The 15457-nt window shown below is 45.4% G+C and overlaps 1 protein-coding gene and 2 long non-coding RNA genes across 3 annotated transcripts; 1 reads left to right on the top strand and 2 right to left on the bottom strand.

Moving 5' to 3' along the window:
- Nucleotides 1-58: 58 nt before the first annotated feature.
- Nucleotides 59-4718, bottom strand: LOC114816942. The gene is made up of 3 exons (XR_003764755.1): nt 4639-4718; nt 4176-4216; nt 59-130 (listed from the first exon to the last, which is right to left on the bottom strand). It is a non-coding gene; the product is annotated as an uncharacterized LOC114816942 (long non-coding RNA).
- On the top strand, nt 3704-12786 carry C15H17orf75 (chromosome 15 C17orf75 homolog). The gene is given in 11 exon segments (XM_029079708.2): nt 3704-4042; nt 4629-4709; nt 6587-6712; nt 7016-7159; nt 7435-7492; nt 8988-9107; nt 10164-10199; nt 10201-10229; nt 10380-10516; nt 10690-10793; nt 11192-12786. Coding segments are annotated over 11 exon segments (1182 nt in total). The 5' UTR covers nt 3704-3914; the 3' UTR covers nt 11411-12786.
- On the bottom strand, nt 11425-15129 carry LOC120638855. The gene is made up of 2 exons (XR_005660858.1): nt 14379-15129; nt 11425-13984 (listed from the first exon to the last, which is right to left on the bottom strand). It is a non-coding gene; the product is annotated as an uncharacterized LOC120638855 (long non-coding RNA).
- Nucleotides 15130-15457: the final 328 nt, after the last annotated feature.

The following is a 15457-nucleotide window of genomic DNA, read 5'->3' as shown; positions in this document are numbered from 1 at the left end:
GGCGGCGGTCACGTGACCCCCGGCTCCCCCTCGGCCCCAGCGGAGGACGACGGAGGGGGGAGGACGACGGAGGGGGGAGGGCGGCGGCCATTTTGACGTGGCCCTGGGCCTTCCTCCTCTGCACTTCCACCTAAAAAAACACAAAGACTTGGCGTTTGTTAAGCGCTTACTACGTGCAAAGCACTCTTCTGCGCGCTGGGGTAGATACAGGATAATCAGGTGGTCCCACGTGAGGCTCACAGTTAGCCCCCGTTTTAGAGATAATAATAATGTGGGTATTTGTTAAGCGCTCACTCTCTGCCAAGCACAGTTCTAAGCGCTGGGGTAGATACAGGGTAATCAGGTTGTCCCACGTGAGGCTCACAGTTAGCCCCCGTTTTAGAGATAATAATAATGTGGGTATTTGTTAAGCGCTTACTCTGTGCCGAGCACTGTTCTAAGCGCTGGGGTAGATACAGGGTAATCAGGTTGTCCCATGTGAGGCTCACAGTTAATCCCCATTTGACAGATGAGGTAACTGAGGCACAGAGAAGTTAAGTGAGTTGCCCACAGTCACACAGCTAACAAGTGGCAGAGCTGGGATTCGAACTCATGACCTCTGACTCCCAAGCCCGTGCTCCTTCCACTGAGCCACGCTGCTTCTCTATCTATCTAGAGATGAGGTCACTGAGACCCAGAGAAGTGAAGGGACTTGCCCACAGTCATACAGCTGAGAAATGGCAGAGCTGGGATTTGAACCCATGACTTCTGACTCCCAAACCCGGGCTCTTTCCAGTGATGGAGCATGCCGACCCTCTCCCCTGCCTCTCTGTCTACAACCCCGGGGAGGGGCAGGCTGTTCATTTCTTTATTCAGTGTCTCCCCTGATTACACTGTAACCCCGTCATTGGGCAGGGATTCATTCATTCAATAGTATTTATTGAAAGCTTACTATGTGCAGAGCACTGTACTAAGCGCTTGGAATGCACAAATCGGCAATGGTCTGTTGCCAAATTGTCCATTCCAAGGGCTTAGTACAGTGCTCTGCACATAGTAATAATGTTGGTATTTGTTAAGCGCTTACTATGTGAAGAGCACTGTTTTAAGCGCTGGGGTAGATACAGGATAATCAGGCTGTCCCACGTGAGGCTCACAGTCTTCATCCCCATTTTTACAGATGAGGTAACTGAGGCATAGAGAAGGGAAGTGACTCGCCCACAGTCACACAGCTGACTTTGAATTTGCGGAATTTGAACCCATGACCTCTGACTCCCAAGCCCGGGCTCTTTCCACTGAGCCACGACGCTTCACTATAAGCCTCTCATTGGGCAGGAATTCATTCATTCAGTAGTATTTACTGAGCGCTTACTATGTGCAGAGCACTGTACTAAGCGCTTGGAATGTACAAATCAGCAATGGTCTCTGTTGCCGAAATGTCCATTCCAAGCGCTTAATACAGTGCTCTGCACATAATAAACGCTCAATAAATAGTAATGAATGAATGAATGAAGTTATGCAGCACTTACTATGTGCACAGCACAAGCGCTTGGACTGTACAATTCGGCAACAGCTTGAGACCATCCCTGCCCAGTGATGGGGTCTAATCGGTGCCTGGGATAATCGGAGATTAAACTCAACAGCCAATCTGTTGACTTTTATACACAAGCTGTTTATGATCTGTTTACTTTTTGCCAAGCAATGTGGCTTAGGGGCAAAAGCAGGAGCTTGGGAAGTCAGAGGAGCTGGGTTCTAATCCCCCCTCCGCCACTTGTCTGCTGTGTGTCGCTTAACTTCTCTGTGCCTGTTACTTCATCTGTCAAATGGGGATTAAAACTGCGAGCCAGATCCACGTGGCACAACTTGATTACCTTGCACCCCTCCCCAGTGCTTAGAACAGTGCTTGGCACACAGTAAGTGTTTAACGAATGCCATCATCATCACTGTTATTAGTGGCAAGAGCAGGGGCTTGGGAGTCTGAGGACCTGGGTTCTAATTCTGCCTCTGCCACTTGTCTGAAATGCCATCATCATTATTATTATTATTATTATTATTATTACTACGTGTCAAGTCACTTCACTTCTGTGTGCCTCAGTGACCTCATCTGTAAAATGAGGATTAAAACTGTGAACCCCACATAGTAATAGTAATTATGGTATTTGTTAAGTGCTTACTATGTGCAGAGCACTGTTCTAAGCACTGGGGTAGATACAGGATAATCAGATTGTCCCACGTGGAGCTCACATTTTTTAATCCCCATTTTTGCAGATGAGGTAATTGACGCACAGAGAAGTTAAGTGACTTACCCAAGGTCACACAGCAGACAAGGGGCAGAGCTAGGATTAGAACCCACGACCTCTGACTCCCAAGCCCAGGCTCTTTCCATTAAGCCACGCTGCTTCTCTCATGGGACAACCTGATTACCCCGTATCTACCCCAGTGCTCCAAAACAGTGCTTGGCACATAGTAAGCCCTTAACAACTACCATAATTATTATTATTATAATTATGCCTTCTATTCGCCACACTCAGTTGATCAGGTCAGCCCCAAGGCAGACAGTGGATGAATTGCATTGCTGAATCGTACTTTCCAAGCGCCTGGTATAGTGCTTTGCACGCAGTAAGCGCTCAATAAATATGATTAAACAAATAAATGACGATGTCACTCGAACCGGATTCTGATATGTGTCAGTGATGTCACATTTGGTAGGCCGTCTCACACTGGCACGTGGTGATGGCATATAGATCCCATGTGTGTCTTTGTCCGCCGGATTGTGTTCCCTCCCAGGTCGCTCTGAAAGTGTGGGAGCAGTGGCAAATGCCACAGCCGGTATCCCACCCGTTAATATCGTAGAGGGATCGCTCCCCCGCTATCAATGGAAATCGACTCCTTAATATCTCTGTGGGGGGATAGCTTTAAACTTCCAGAAAACAGGTAGGCCAATGTTTGGTTCAGAAACACCCCCCTGCATTATTCTTCAGGATACAAAAATTCCGGCTGGGCATGTGAAAAGAGACGGATGAAGATCATTTCCAAATAATCATCATCACAATTATGGTATTTGTTAGCATTTAGTCTGTGCCAAGCACTGGGGTAGATACTTAACTTCTCTGTGCCTCAGTTGCCTCTTCTGTAAAATGAGGATTAAAACTGTGAGCCTCCTCATGGGACAATCTGACTACCTTGCATCTACCGCGGCGCTTAGAACAGTGCTCAGCACAGAGTAAGCGCTTGAACAAATGCCCTTATTATAATCAAGTTGGACACAATCCCTGTCCTACCTGAGGCTCACACTCTTAATCCCCGTTTTCCAGATAAGGGAACTGAGGCCCAGAGAAGTGACGTGACTTCCCCAAGGTCACACAGCAGACAAGTGGCGGAGCGGGGATTGGCACCCACTCCCGCTTCCCCCCTTCGAAGCCCTACTGAGAGCTCGCCTCCGCCAGGAGGCCTTCCCAGATTGAGCCCTCCTTGCCCCTCTGCTCCTCCTCCCCATTGCCCCTAATAATAATGATGGCATTTGTTAAGCGCTTACTGTGTGCTTCCCTCTGCTCTACCCCCTTCCCCTCAGCACTGTGCACTTTGTCTATATTATTTATTACTCTAATGATGTGTTTATTCCTCTGATTCTATTTATCTCGATGATAATGACGCCAGGCCACTTGTTTTGCGGTCTGTCTCCCCCCCCCCCCCCCTTTGGAGCGTGAGCCGGTCGTTGGGCAGGGCCGGTCTCTATCTGGGTCCGAGCTGTCCACTTCAAGCGTCTAGTCCAGTGACCGGCACCTAGTGAGCGCTCAATAAATACGGATCGGATGAATGAAGGCGGCGGAACGCGACGGGGCGGGGCGGGTCTGTAAGGCAGCCGGGGGAGCGGTTTGCCGGTTGCACTGGCGGCTGAGCGGACCGCTGTGTCCCTCGGCCCCTGCCCAGGACCGGAGATGCTGCCCGCCCTGCAGGAGTCCCTGGACGGGGACGACAGAGAGCTGGACAGCGGCGACGACAGCGGCCCCCTCGAGCGGACCCCCAGCAGCTCCTACTGTCTGTACGCTTATCACAGCAACAGCAGGTGCCAGCCCCGCCGGACCCGAGCTCCCCTTTTCCCCCCGATCCTCCTCTCTTCTAACTCTGACCCCTGCCTCCCTCCCCCATTCCCTCTGGGCCCCCTTCTCCTTCCCCGGTGACGTCCATGTCACTCCCACCTTTTCGTCCGGATCGGCTACGTTCGTCCCCCGCCGGCCTCCTGTGGACAGAATAAAAGCCTCCAGTTGTTGGGCTGTGCCCCCTTATCCCTCCCTCTTTTTCCTGGTCGCCCCCAAGACAGTGTGATCGAAACCCCTTCGCTTTTTGATGGCCTAATACGGTGCTCTGCACAGAGTAAATACGATTGAATTGAATCGGTTTCTCAGGCGCCCCTCCCGCGCTGGGAGATCTTTAGATGTTTTCCTTACCTCCCAAATCCCCCCGTTCATTTTCAAAGCCTCAGACGTGTTTCCTCTCCCTGTGTTACCTCTTAATTTTCCAACCACCCTCTCCCCCCCGCGCCGGCCCTAGTCCAGAGGAAAGGGTCAGCACGCTCCCAGTTACCCCTCCCTGCTTGCCAGTTGCATCCCTCTCCCTGATCGATCCCTTTTCGATAATACTGGGGCTTCCAGGTCAACTCACCAGCGAGGTGACAGTGATGATGGCAGTGCAAGCGGCTCCACAACAGAAACTCCTGCTGCCCAAGATTTCAGGTAAACCAGCAAGTTGCACTGGTTCGATTGATTGATCACTTGATTGGATTCTGCCCTCACCTTCTCATTGCAGATCTGACCCACAAACGCCAATTGTCCTGATGTCTCCATCTATCAGAAATTCAGATCCTCCCTTAAGTAATAATGATGGTATTTGTTAAGCGCTTACTATGTACCAAGCACTGTTCTGGCTTCTCAAGGCCTGGCTTTTGAACATTAGTCCTGATAGAGTGAATGTTACTGTTGTCAAGGTCATTGCTGGGGCCCCATCTTTCTCAGAAGAATTCAATTGATTGTCAGAATTCAGTTGATTGCATAGATCCGAAAAAAAAAATCCAATTTTTAGTAATCGTCCCTGGTGATCTTGATGTGTGGCTTTAAAATATATCTCACTTTAAGGAATAATGATTAGTTGATATTTGTTTCCTTTGCATACTGTTATTACATTTGCCAAGGGTGTTTGCTAAAATACTGTTCTATATATATATATTTTTGTCTGCAGGCTTGGGGTAGAGAGCCTGCTCTGTCTAATAATAATAATAATAATAATGTTGGTATTTGTTAAGCGCTTACTATGTGCCGAGCACTGTTCTAAGCGCTGGGGTAGACATAGGGGAATCAGGTTGTCCCACGTGGGGCTCACAGTCTTAATCCCCATTTTACAGATGAGGGAACTGAGGCACAGAGAAGTTAAGTGACTTGCCCACGGTCACACAGCCGACAAGTGGCAGAGCTGGGATTCGAACTCATGAGCCCTGACTCCAAAGCCCATGCTCTTTCCACTGAGCCACGCTGCTTCTCCAATCAGTAGTATTTATTGAGCACTTACTGGGTGGAGAAGCACTGTACCAAATGCTTGGGGAAATAGAACACATTAGAATCTGTGTTGATATTCTAACTCAACGTAGGATTTTATATTTAGTTCAAAAAAGGAACTTCTTTAGTTTGACATGTGCTGTCCACCTAGAATACTAGGTAAGAGGCCCCAGTTATTTTTCATAGGCCACAGCTATCAGATAAACAGCTTCACCCAGTCCATAGAAGTTATTAGAAAGCTCTGCTCATTTTCAGGAGTCCACAATTCTATCAGTAAGTAGTCAAAGAGTAGTACTGTTTTTGAGCCCCTATATCACCCATTGACATTTATTGAGCACTTACTCTGTGCAGAGCACTGTACTAAACACTTAGTAACCTCTGAGTGCAGTGCACTGTACTGAATGTTAAGGAATCACTGTGTTGCATAAATGAAAAATGTTCCCCCGTATTCTATTATAGCTGCTTGGGGTTTCCCTCCTGCGTGACTTGAATTCAGTGCAGTGAAAAGCCCCAAGCTGGAGAAAGATTGGAAAGCAATTGGATCCAGGAGGAGGAGATGGAGAAAGCACAGGGAAAGGAGAAAACCAAAGGTCCACCAGGGTAGGGATGGTCCATGTTGGGACTGGAAAAAAGTGGTCCCACGAGAGAGAGGCGGGGAGTTGAGATATGGAGGCATTCCAGGGAGAAAGAGCAAGAGGAGTGGCAGCAAAGTCAGAAAGGTGAAATGATGGCAGTTCTAGAAGAGCAAGGGAAAGCACAGCAGAGGTAAACAGAGGTGGCAGTAGAGGATTAGATCTTGGGGAAAGGGTGGGGAAAACAGAAAAGGAGATCAGAGGGAAGTAAAGAGAAGGAGGGTGAGGCATTTGTAGAAGAAAAAAGTGTTGGCAGAGCTACAAAACCATCCAACTTGACCAAAATGAAAGAAAAAAGAAAAAAGAGGAAAAGCGTCTGCTAAGAGAGGAAGAGAAAAGGAAGAGACAGAATAGAGGATCATCTCTAGAACCCAGTTGCAGAGTGAGAATTTCTGCTAATGTAAATATTTTTTTTCTTTTCTGTTAAAGTCTCTCTTTGGTGGACACCAACTTACCATCTGAAATAGAGACAGAACTGCGCAGTTTCATTGCCAAGCGCCTGAATAAAGGAGCGCTCTTTGAAGGTCTGGGTAATGTTGCTTCAGTGGAGTTGAGGTAAGGGATTAGGCTGGATCTTGAATTTTTATCTACATGTTAAGCCCAAGTAACCAATTCCAAAAGGCCAACAAATGCCCTATGTTGAGACTTTCACTGTCATATAACAAAATGGAGAAATAAAATACCCTACTTGAACTTAATTAGTGCTAGTTAACTCTTTTCTCCCAAGTTGGGCATGATAAATAGTAAGACAAACTACCCTAAAAGATATGCATGGAGGTGAACAGTATTAGAGCAATCCACTAAATTAGGTTGCATAAGTCAGCAATCTATTTTATTTACCTCTCATTTTTCCTTCAGTCTTCCAGACTACAGAGTTGGTTGTTACTATTGCCTTTTCCAACAAGAAAAGTCATTCCCTGAACCCACAACAGATGACCCTGACCTGAATCCTCCAGAGTATGTGGTCTGTTTTTTAGGTGGCTCTGAAAAGGGGCTTGAACTATATCCTTTTTGTTGATTTGCGGGGATTGGCTACAGGAAAGAATGGACTCTGAAACCTTGGCTTTGCTACTCCCACTCCAGTGCATTGTTAGACTTCGTTTTCAGCCTGGGTTTATACTTTTTTAGGCCGCATATAGCATATATATATATATATATATATATATATATATATATATAGTTGACAGTATCTGAAATGCCTCGATTTATACATTTTGTAAAAGTGTTAGAGCCGGTGTCTTGCTCTGTTCTTTTCTACTCTTTCCTTAAGAACACACCTTCAGGCTTGAGTTGGACAAGTATGTTCAAGACCTGAAGATGAGTTTTGATTGCAAGGTAAGATGCCCATTTTTAAAAATGAGATTGCAAAATGACTAAAGCCAGGGAAACATCTGAAAAAACTTCATAGACTTTTTTTTAGATTAACTAGATATTATAATGGAGAAACAGCATGGTGTAGAGAATAGAGCACAGGCCTAGGAGTCAGGAGGTGATGGGTTCTAATCCCAGCTCCACCACTTTTCTGCTGTGTGATGATGTTGGTATTTGTTAAGTGCTTACTATGTGCCGAACACTGTTCTAAGCGCTGGGGTAGATACAGGGTAATCAGGTTGTCCCACGTGAGGCTCACAGTCTTCATCCCCATTTTACAGATGAGGGAACTGAGGCACCGAGAAGTTAAGTGACTTGCCCACAGTCACACAGCTGATAGGCGGCGGAGCAGGGATTAGAACCCATGACCTCTGACTCCTAAGCCCGTGATCTTTCCACTGAGCTACGCTGCTTCTCTAAAGGTGACTGAGGCACAGAGAAGTGAAGTGGCTTGCCCAAGGTCACACAGCGGATAAGTAGCAGAGCAGGGATTAGAACCCACATCCTCTGACTCCAAAGCCCATGCTCTTTCCACTGAGCCCCGCTGCTTCTCTCTGTGGCCTGGGGCAAGTTACTTTACTTTTCTGGGCCCCAGTTACCTCCTCTGTAAAATGGGGATTAAGATTGTGAACCCCATGTGGGACGGACTGTGTCCAACACAATGGCGTATAGTCACCCCAGCGCTTAGTACAGTGCCTGGCATGTAGTATGCACTTAACGTATACCACAGTTATTATTACAGTTATTACATGTAAGCTCTACTATAGTGGTTTCGGTACTGTGGCGCTGCTGGAAGGGTATATTGCCTTGCCACCAAAATCCAAGATAGCATTTTCCTCTTTCCTTAACCTATAATAGTAGTAGGAGTAATGGTTATTTATTAAGCTCCTACTAGATTTGATGCACTGTAATAAGCACTTGGAAACATATAACACAAGCAGAAGACCTCCTTGAGGGCAGGCATTGTGTCTACTAATTCTGTTGTACTCGCCCGGGCACTTAATACAGCTCTCTGTACACAGTAGGTGCTCAAATACTGTTGGTTGCCTCTTAGCTGACTTTTTGGGCAAGTCACCTAACTTCTCTGTGCCCTAGTTTTCTCATATGTAGCATGGAAATATAAATATCTCTTCTCCCTCCTGCTGAGACGATGAGCCCTGAGTGGGATAGGGACTGTGTCTGATCGGATTCTCTAGTATCTTGGAACATAGTGAATGCTTAGTACCATTGTCATTATTATTATTACTATTACTAATTGAGATATGTTACCTACCCATAAGGAACTTCCACTCTGACAGAGGTGAGAGACAAGATATTTATGAAGTAATCAGAATAAGTAATTGTAAAACTAACATATATATATATTATACATATTTATGTATATAAAGGAATCTTTTGGTGGGGTTGGAGTTAAGAGTGGATGTCAAAAGAAACAAATCTGTTCTTTATTGTGATACAGGAAAGTAACTTGGAGACCAGCATCAAATCCTACCTGAGCAACTGGTTTGAGGATGTCGTGTGCCCAATCCAGAGGGTGGTTCTCCTCCTTCAGGAGAAGCTTGTATTTCTCTTACACGCTGTAAGTATGGCCTAAACAAAAACATTTGCTTCAAAGAGAACCAGTTTGGCAGTTATAGGAAACTTGAAAGAGATACCTAGGGTGTAATTACCACCTATGAAGACAAAGACCTATTTCTACAAAAGCAGTTTGGCCAACTAGATAGAACAAGGACCTGGGAGTTCAAAAGACCTGGGTTCTAATCCCTGCTCTGCCAATTGTCTGCCGTGTGACCTTGGGCAAGTCACTTCACTGTGCCTCAGCTACGTCATCTGTAAAATGGGGATTAAGACTGTGAACCCCATGTGGGACAAGGACTGTGTCCAACCTGATTAGCTTGTATCTAACTCCAGAGTTTAGTACAGTGCCTGGCACTGAGTAAGTGCTTAACAAATACTATTTTTAAAAAAAGTCATTGGAAACTTTAAAGAGACTCCTAGGGTGTAAATACCACCTATAAAGACAATGACCTAATTCTTCAGAAAGCTTTTTCAAATAGATTAGTAAGGCAGTTCCAGGTGGCAATTCTATCACTCAATAAATAGCATTTATTGGGCAACTAATGTGTACAGAGCCCAGTACAAAGCACTTGGCAGAGTACTATAAACTTTGTAGGCGTGATCCCTGCCCTCAAGGATCTTACAATCTAGTGAGGGACAAAAACACTGAAATCATAGAAAGGAGGAGGAGAAGTGGGTATGGACATGGGCTAATGCTTAAATTCAGTCCTTTGAGCAGCGGACAAAGCATATTAAACCAGCAATTGTCTGGCTACTAATTTGGCAAACAATAGTACCTTAATGAAGATGAAATGTGTACTAACTTCCCATATTAATGAGAAAGATCCACTGAGCCCCTTAAATATGCCAGTCCAGGTTCTAGAGTGACTTAGAGTTGGCTGTGAATAAAATCAGTACTTGGCCAAGGTTGTATTCGATGGCCAAGGATCGAGAAGCAGAAGATGTGGAGTTTGGGGAGATAATGTATATCCTTCATTCAAGTGAATAAAGAAGGATATTGGAAAATGCCAAAATAGGGCCTGCAAAGAAATTGATGTTTTTACTTTTCTTTTAAAAGGCTTTGAGTTATACTCCCGTTGAAGTTAAAGCATCAAGATGAGAAAATCAAGCGAGATATTAATAGGTAAAGAATGCTTGCCATTTTCTAAAATTAGAGGCTGGGCCCCGGGTAGCTTCTCCCTCGCGAAAATTCGGCGCCACCGTCTGAAAAATATGCATTTCCTGTCCTGCTTCTTTAGTGTTGTCTGTGAAAAACACCTCTCTTGTGTGTCAGGTTTCTCAGCGTGGCCAGCCTGCAGGGGCTCGTCCATGAAGGGACCATGACCTCCTTATGCATGGCTATGACAGAGGAACGGCACCAGGCAGTGCTGATAGACTGTAGCGGGCCACAGCCCCAGGTGCAGAACGCAGGTGAGGTTGATGTCTCGACCAAGCGGTTCGGTTCCTCTCCAGAGCAGGCCTTCTCCCGCTGCACTCCGTTTTCCGAGGGTGAGCGGGCAAGGCCGAGCGAGGCTCAAGTCATTATTGATGTGGATGATGCAGGCTCCCGCCTGGGATCTTAAAAACTTGTCCGTGTCTCGCAGGGAGCAACAAGTTCTGTGAGGACTGGCTGCAGCCCTTCCTGAACGGGGCCGAGGGTGGCCATCCATTTCTCTTCCGACAACTGCTAGAGAATTTTAAGCTGAAGGTAATTATTCCTGCTCCCGGGGCTTCAAGGCCGGGCTAATCGCTTTGGGCGCCGGTCACTGAGGCGGCAGTGGCATCCGCCACTCTGCAGCCAACGGGTACGCAACCAGGCGGGGTGTCCCCAGACTCGGCCGGGAACACGATGTTCTCAGGTTCAGGAGAGCTGTGATCATTTGGAGGCCCTCAGAAATGTCTAAGTACGGGGCCTGCCTCTAAGGCAGTTTAGCCTTAAAAGACTGCCTAAGGATAAAAGCATATGGGGACAACACCATACGGTAGAATGGCACAAAACTCTGGTTGTCATCTCATTTCAGAAGGTTCTAGCTAAGTCAATATTAAGGTGACCCATCTGCGTGGAGAAAAATGAATAGTGAACACTGCCGCTCTACTCTATTCCAGGCAATTCAAGACACAAACAATCTGAAGCGATTTATCCGCCAGGCAGAAATGAATCATTATGCCTTATTTAAGTGTTACATGTTTCTGAAGAACTGTGGTTGTGGAGATGTGCTGCTGAAGATCGTCAAAGTGGAACACGCAGAAATGCCAGAAGCCAAAAATGTGATATTGGTCCTTGAGGAATTCATGAGAGAAGTAGCAACGGCCCAACGTTTTTAATCATTTTCTTTTTAGGGAGTGGGGACCAAGTACTGAACATTCATGAACTTGTGGTTGGAATTTGCTACTGTGATCATCGTTCATGCTAATTTAAGAGATTTAGATTACTTTGGAATAAGATGAGACTCCAGGGAGGGGGGAGGGGAGCTTTTTACATTTTTTAAATTTAATTATAGGGAGAAACAAAGCCTAACGAAATGGGGGCCTGATAGCCAAAGAGGTTTGACATGCTGTCAACTTTGAGCATGTTTCCTGCCCAAGCTATCAAGAATTTTAGGGCTAGATGGAGGTGACGACTGCCACCCCAAATCTTATATTTATTTTCCCTCAGTTCCCTCTTTCAGTGGTCAGCAACCCACCTGGCAATAAATTGTGGCGAGTCTTTCTTGGCAACCCTTGGGTTTATCATTGCTTTTGATGCCACTTAATTACCAAAAAAAATTCAATCCCAAATTTTAGACTGATTTTACTCCCCAAATGTAATCCCCAAACCAATCTGTAAATATGTCACATCATAAACGCTATGCACTCTGTGGGTGCTTGATGAATGTTTTTAATGATAATAATCCCCCTCTTTTGCTCATTTGCAAATCAGTCTTGTATTTGCAACAGATAAATCATATTTAAAAGTGCTCATCAGCTAAAAAAATAATTCAGATGGAAAACTAGTGGATCATAATCCCAATTATGTCCATTTTTAAAATACGTTAACAGTTTTTTCAGGGTTGAAATCAAAATGCTCAACAAACGGATAACCGTTCAAGGGATCAAAGTAGCAAGCGAAAAATATAATGGGAAGAATTCAAGAGGGCTTCTTGATTGAATCAAATCTGGTGCATGGCCTTTTAATTTTATTCATGCATCACTTTCTCAGATCACTGTAGTCCGAATCGATCGACAGGACTGAGCACGGCCCTCAGATGGTCACATGCTACTCTCCCTGAAGCCCAAATTAGATTCATGAACTGTGCTCTGAAGTATACTATGTCATGGGCATATAGGTGCTGAATAAATCCTATTGGATGACGGTGATGACAGTGATGTCTTGATTTAGATAATAGGATATGTGAGACCTAAGTTTCCATTGCCCTAGCAGTTCACTAAAGAACAGAGGCAGTAAGTAGAGCTAAGGAATTGTCTTTCAAACAGCCATAGTCACATTATGAATTTTTCAAAATGATTGATTCATGTCATTCCTTTATTTGCCCCTCCCAAAAAGTTTAGGAAAATGACAGTCTATACTTACTGCAATGGTGATTTTTTTTAAATTTAATGACCAGTAGTTGTATATTAGAGAGGGAGCGTGTTGTTCAATTGACAAACATTCACTTAAATTTAAATCTGTGATTATGTTTACAATAAAAAGGCATTCTGGCTTTCTTGGGTTTTGGGGTTTTTTTAAATGAGGTTAAAGAAAATGGGATTATCTCCCGTATTAGAGGTTCGCAGACTTGACTTCAGGCAGGATGGAGATTTTCCTTCAGAATATTTTATCCACTCACAGTTCAGTAAAGCAATTCCCAACCCAATTGAAAACGAAAGTCACTTCCTTTCACCCTCATGCATTTTTAAGTAGTAGAGAATGATAATCCCTTTCAGAAGTGCCACGTGTCCTGATGCAGGGAAGGAAGGGCCTGCGGTCTTTCAGGAAGCAAAATGCCAATGACAATACCGCCAATTTCATCCCTTTCCGTGGTGAGCCCCGTTATCTCTGGGAACTTTCTAGCTGAAGGTGATAAACATTCTGAAGGACAAGTCTCATAAGTGGCCACCCTGCAAGGAAGTGTCGGAATTACGGAAGTTAATGTTTTTACCTGAAATATTTCTATGCCACAGGAGGGCCGATGGTGCAAAGGCTTATTTCTGAGGTGCTTTGCTCTGCCCCAGGAATGTAGCTCCTGAATGGTTGAATTCGAAAAAGCAAACTGCACTTATTGATTTCCCTTTATGATTGCCAGGCTGATGCTGCTGCTTCATGTGGCTGCACATGCTCAGAGACAATGCAGCTGACAGTGCTCGTGGCTGGAAAAATGGCCCTTTCCATGCCTTGCACCTGAAGAGATGGCTTCTCTTAGCCCCTTGCAAAAAAAAGGAATAAACAGCATACTCATGAAGAGGCTGCTCAGATGCCAGGGATGCTCTTGAAAGATGCTGCTACCCCTTCAGCAACTGAAATCAATATGGAGCTGCCCTTATCTTTCAGTTTGGGATGGGAGGAGGAGGGAAAGAATATCCTGTTGTTGACAAGACGTGCTTAATTTGATTTTTCCCATGAGGATGGGTTACACTGAACCATCCACACTCTTTTGCCCAGTATTCAGGGAAAACCTGATGAGGTCCTGGTGGTAGAGAGCAGGTACAGTCTATGTTTGTGGAACCAAAAACTCTGACACCTCTTTAGCAGGAAATGCTACCTCACTCTCACCCCTTCCACATGCTGTTACTGAACTGTGGAATCATCCTGGCTGGGAACTTTGCTTCTTTGAAGGACCATTAGAGCCGAGCATTTAACCGACAGGATGCAAAAGTCCCAAAGACAAAGCGAGAGAGACTTCAGTTGAATTTGAACATCTCCTGCAACGTTCGAAAGAAGGACAAAAAAAAAGGGAAGGAATACCAATTGGAATTGCACTGAAGCACCAGGGGATCTTCTAGACAGAAACTGCAAAAATGAATTGAATCCACCCTGACTCTCCCTTAAATCTTTCAGCCTTCTCCCCACTACCCCTTCTTCCTATAACTAGTATAACTGGTATTTCCTCACAAGATTTTACACGTTAATTAGAGAAATGAACTCTCTGAACTCTTGCCTATACTTGGAGAATACTCTTCTAGAAACTCCTTTGATTCATTCTTAGACAGCCCTTCACTTTCCAAACCCTTCCCACTGCTCGATCTTCAGCCAAGACAGCTAAAAAGGAAGCTCCTTGAGGGCCGGGGCCATGTCTTCTAGCTCTACTGTACCTACCAAGTGCTTAGTGTAGTGTTCTGCATACGACAGACTCTCAGTCAATATCATCGATTGAATGAATGGCAGTGCCTGCAGAATTCTCCATGTCTTCTTCAGATTCACTGCTGCCCACGGGTGCATCCGGCCCTGGCGGAGGACTGAGGTGAAAATGAAATTCTTACCTTGTGTCACCCTTGCCTGGTTTCCTGGAGTCCCAAGGTAGAGATTCCTCCCACAGAGCAAGTCGTTGGGTTTTGTTTTTTTTGTTTCTGGTGTTTTGTCCTGGGCCAGCAAGGAAGCAGAAAGATGTGCCTACCTATAATGTAGCAGTTTCAATCACACCACCAATGTAGGCTAAGTGCCTAGCTGAACCCAGACAACCTTTCCAGGTGATGGCCAATCTTGCCCCAAACTGGTATGAGTATCAACAATAACCTGGACTCAAGCCCAAGGCTTGTCACTTAATTTAAATGCTAAAGGCAACTGGACTACCCCTGAAATCTCTGGGGTCTAAGCCCTGGGGTTTAGCTCAAGGCTTGGGAGATTGCTGTGGGAATGAGATTTGAGCCTGTGGCTTTTTGTTCTCTAGGGAGGACCTGAAACGGGCTGTCCCATGAACCAACGTGATTTCTGGGCCAAGGGATCAATAAGGCATCTTCTGTTCAAATAGGAGGCCAGCCAGAAGAATTTCCACCCACGGATCGATACCCAGGGAATCAGAGGACCTGGGTTCTAATCCTGTCTGCCACTCGCCTGCTTTTTGCAAGTGCCTGCTTGGGCAAGTCACTTAACTTCCCCGAGCCTGTTTCCTTATCAGTTCTACCTCTTAGACTGTGAATCCCAGGTGGGTAGATACATAATTACTTTGTATCTACCCGCAGGGCTTAGAAGAATGCTTAACACATAATAAGTGCTTAACTATTACTGCTATTATTATTACTGATCCCTATCCCCTACCCTCAACTCTAACCCAATCCTCTCCCCCTTGAGCATCTCCAACTGGGAGAATAACTGGGGTCCAACCTTCCACAAGTTTCCCAGTTCCTAATCCAGTGCCCAGAACTCATATAGCATTGAAAAGAGATTTGTTGACTCAC

Source organism: Ornithorhynchus anatinus, chromosome 15, assembly GCF_004115215.2.
Source record: "Ornithorhynchus anatinus isolate Pmale09 chromosome 15, mOrnAna1.pri.v4, whole genome shotgun sequence".
Lineage (NCBI taxonomy): Eukaryota > Metazoa > Chordata > Mammalia > Monotremata > Ornithorhynchidae > Ornithorhynchus > Ornithorhynchus anatinus.
This window is presented reverse-complemented; position numbering and strand designations above follow the sequence as displayed.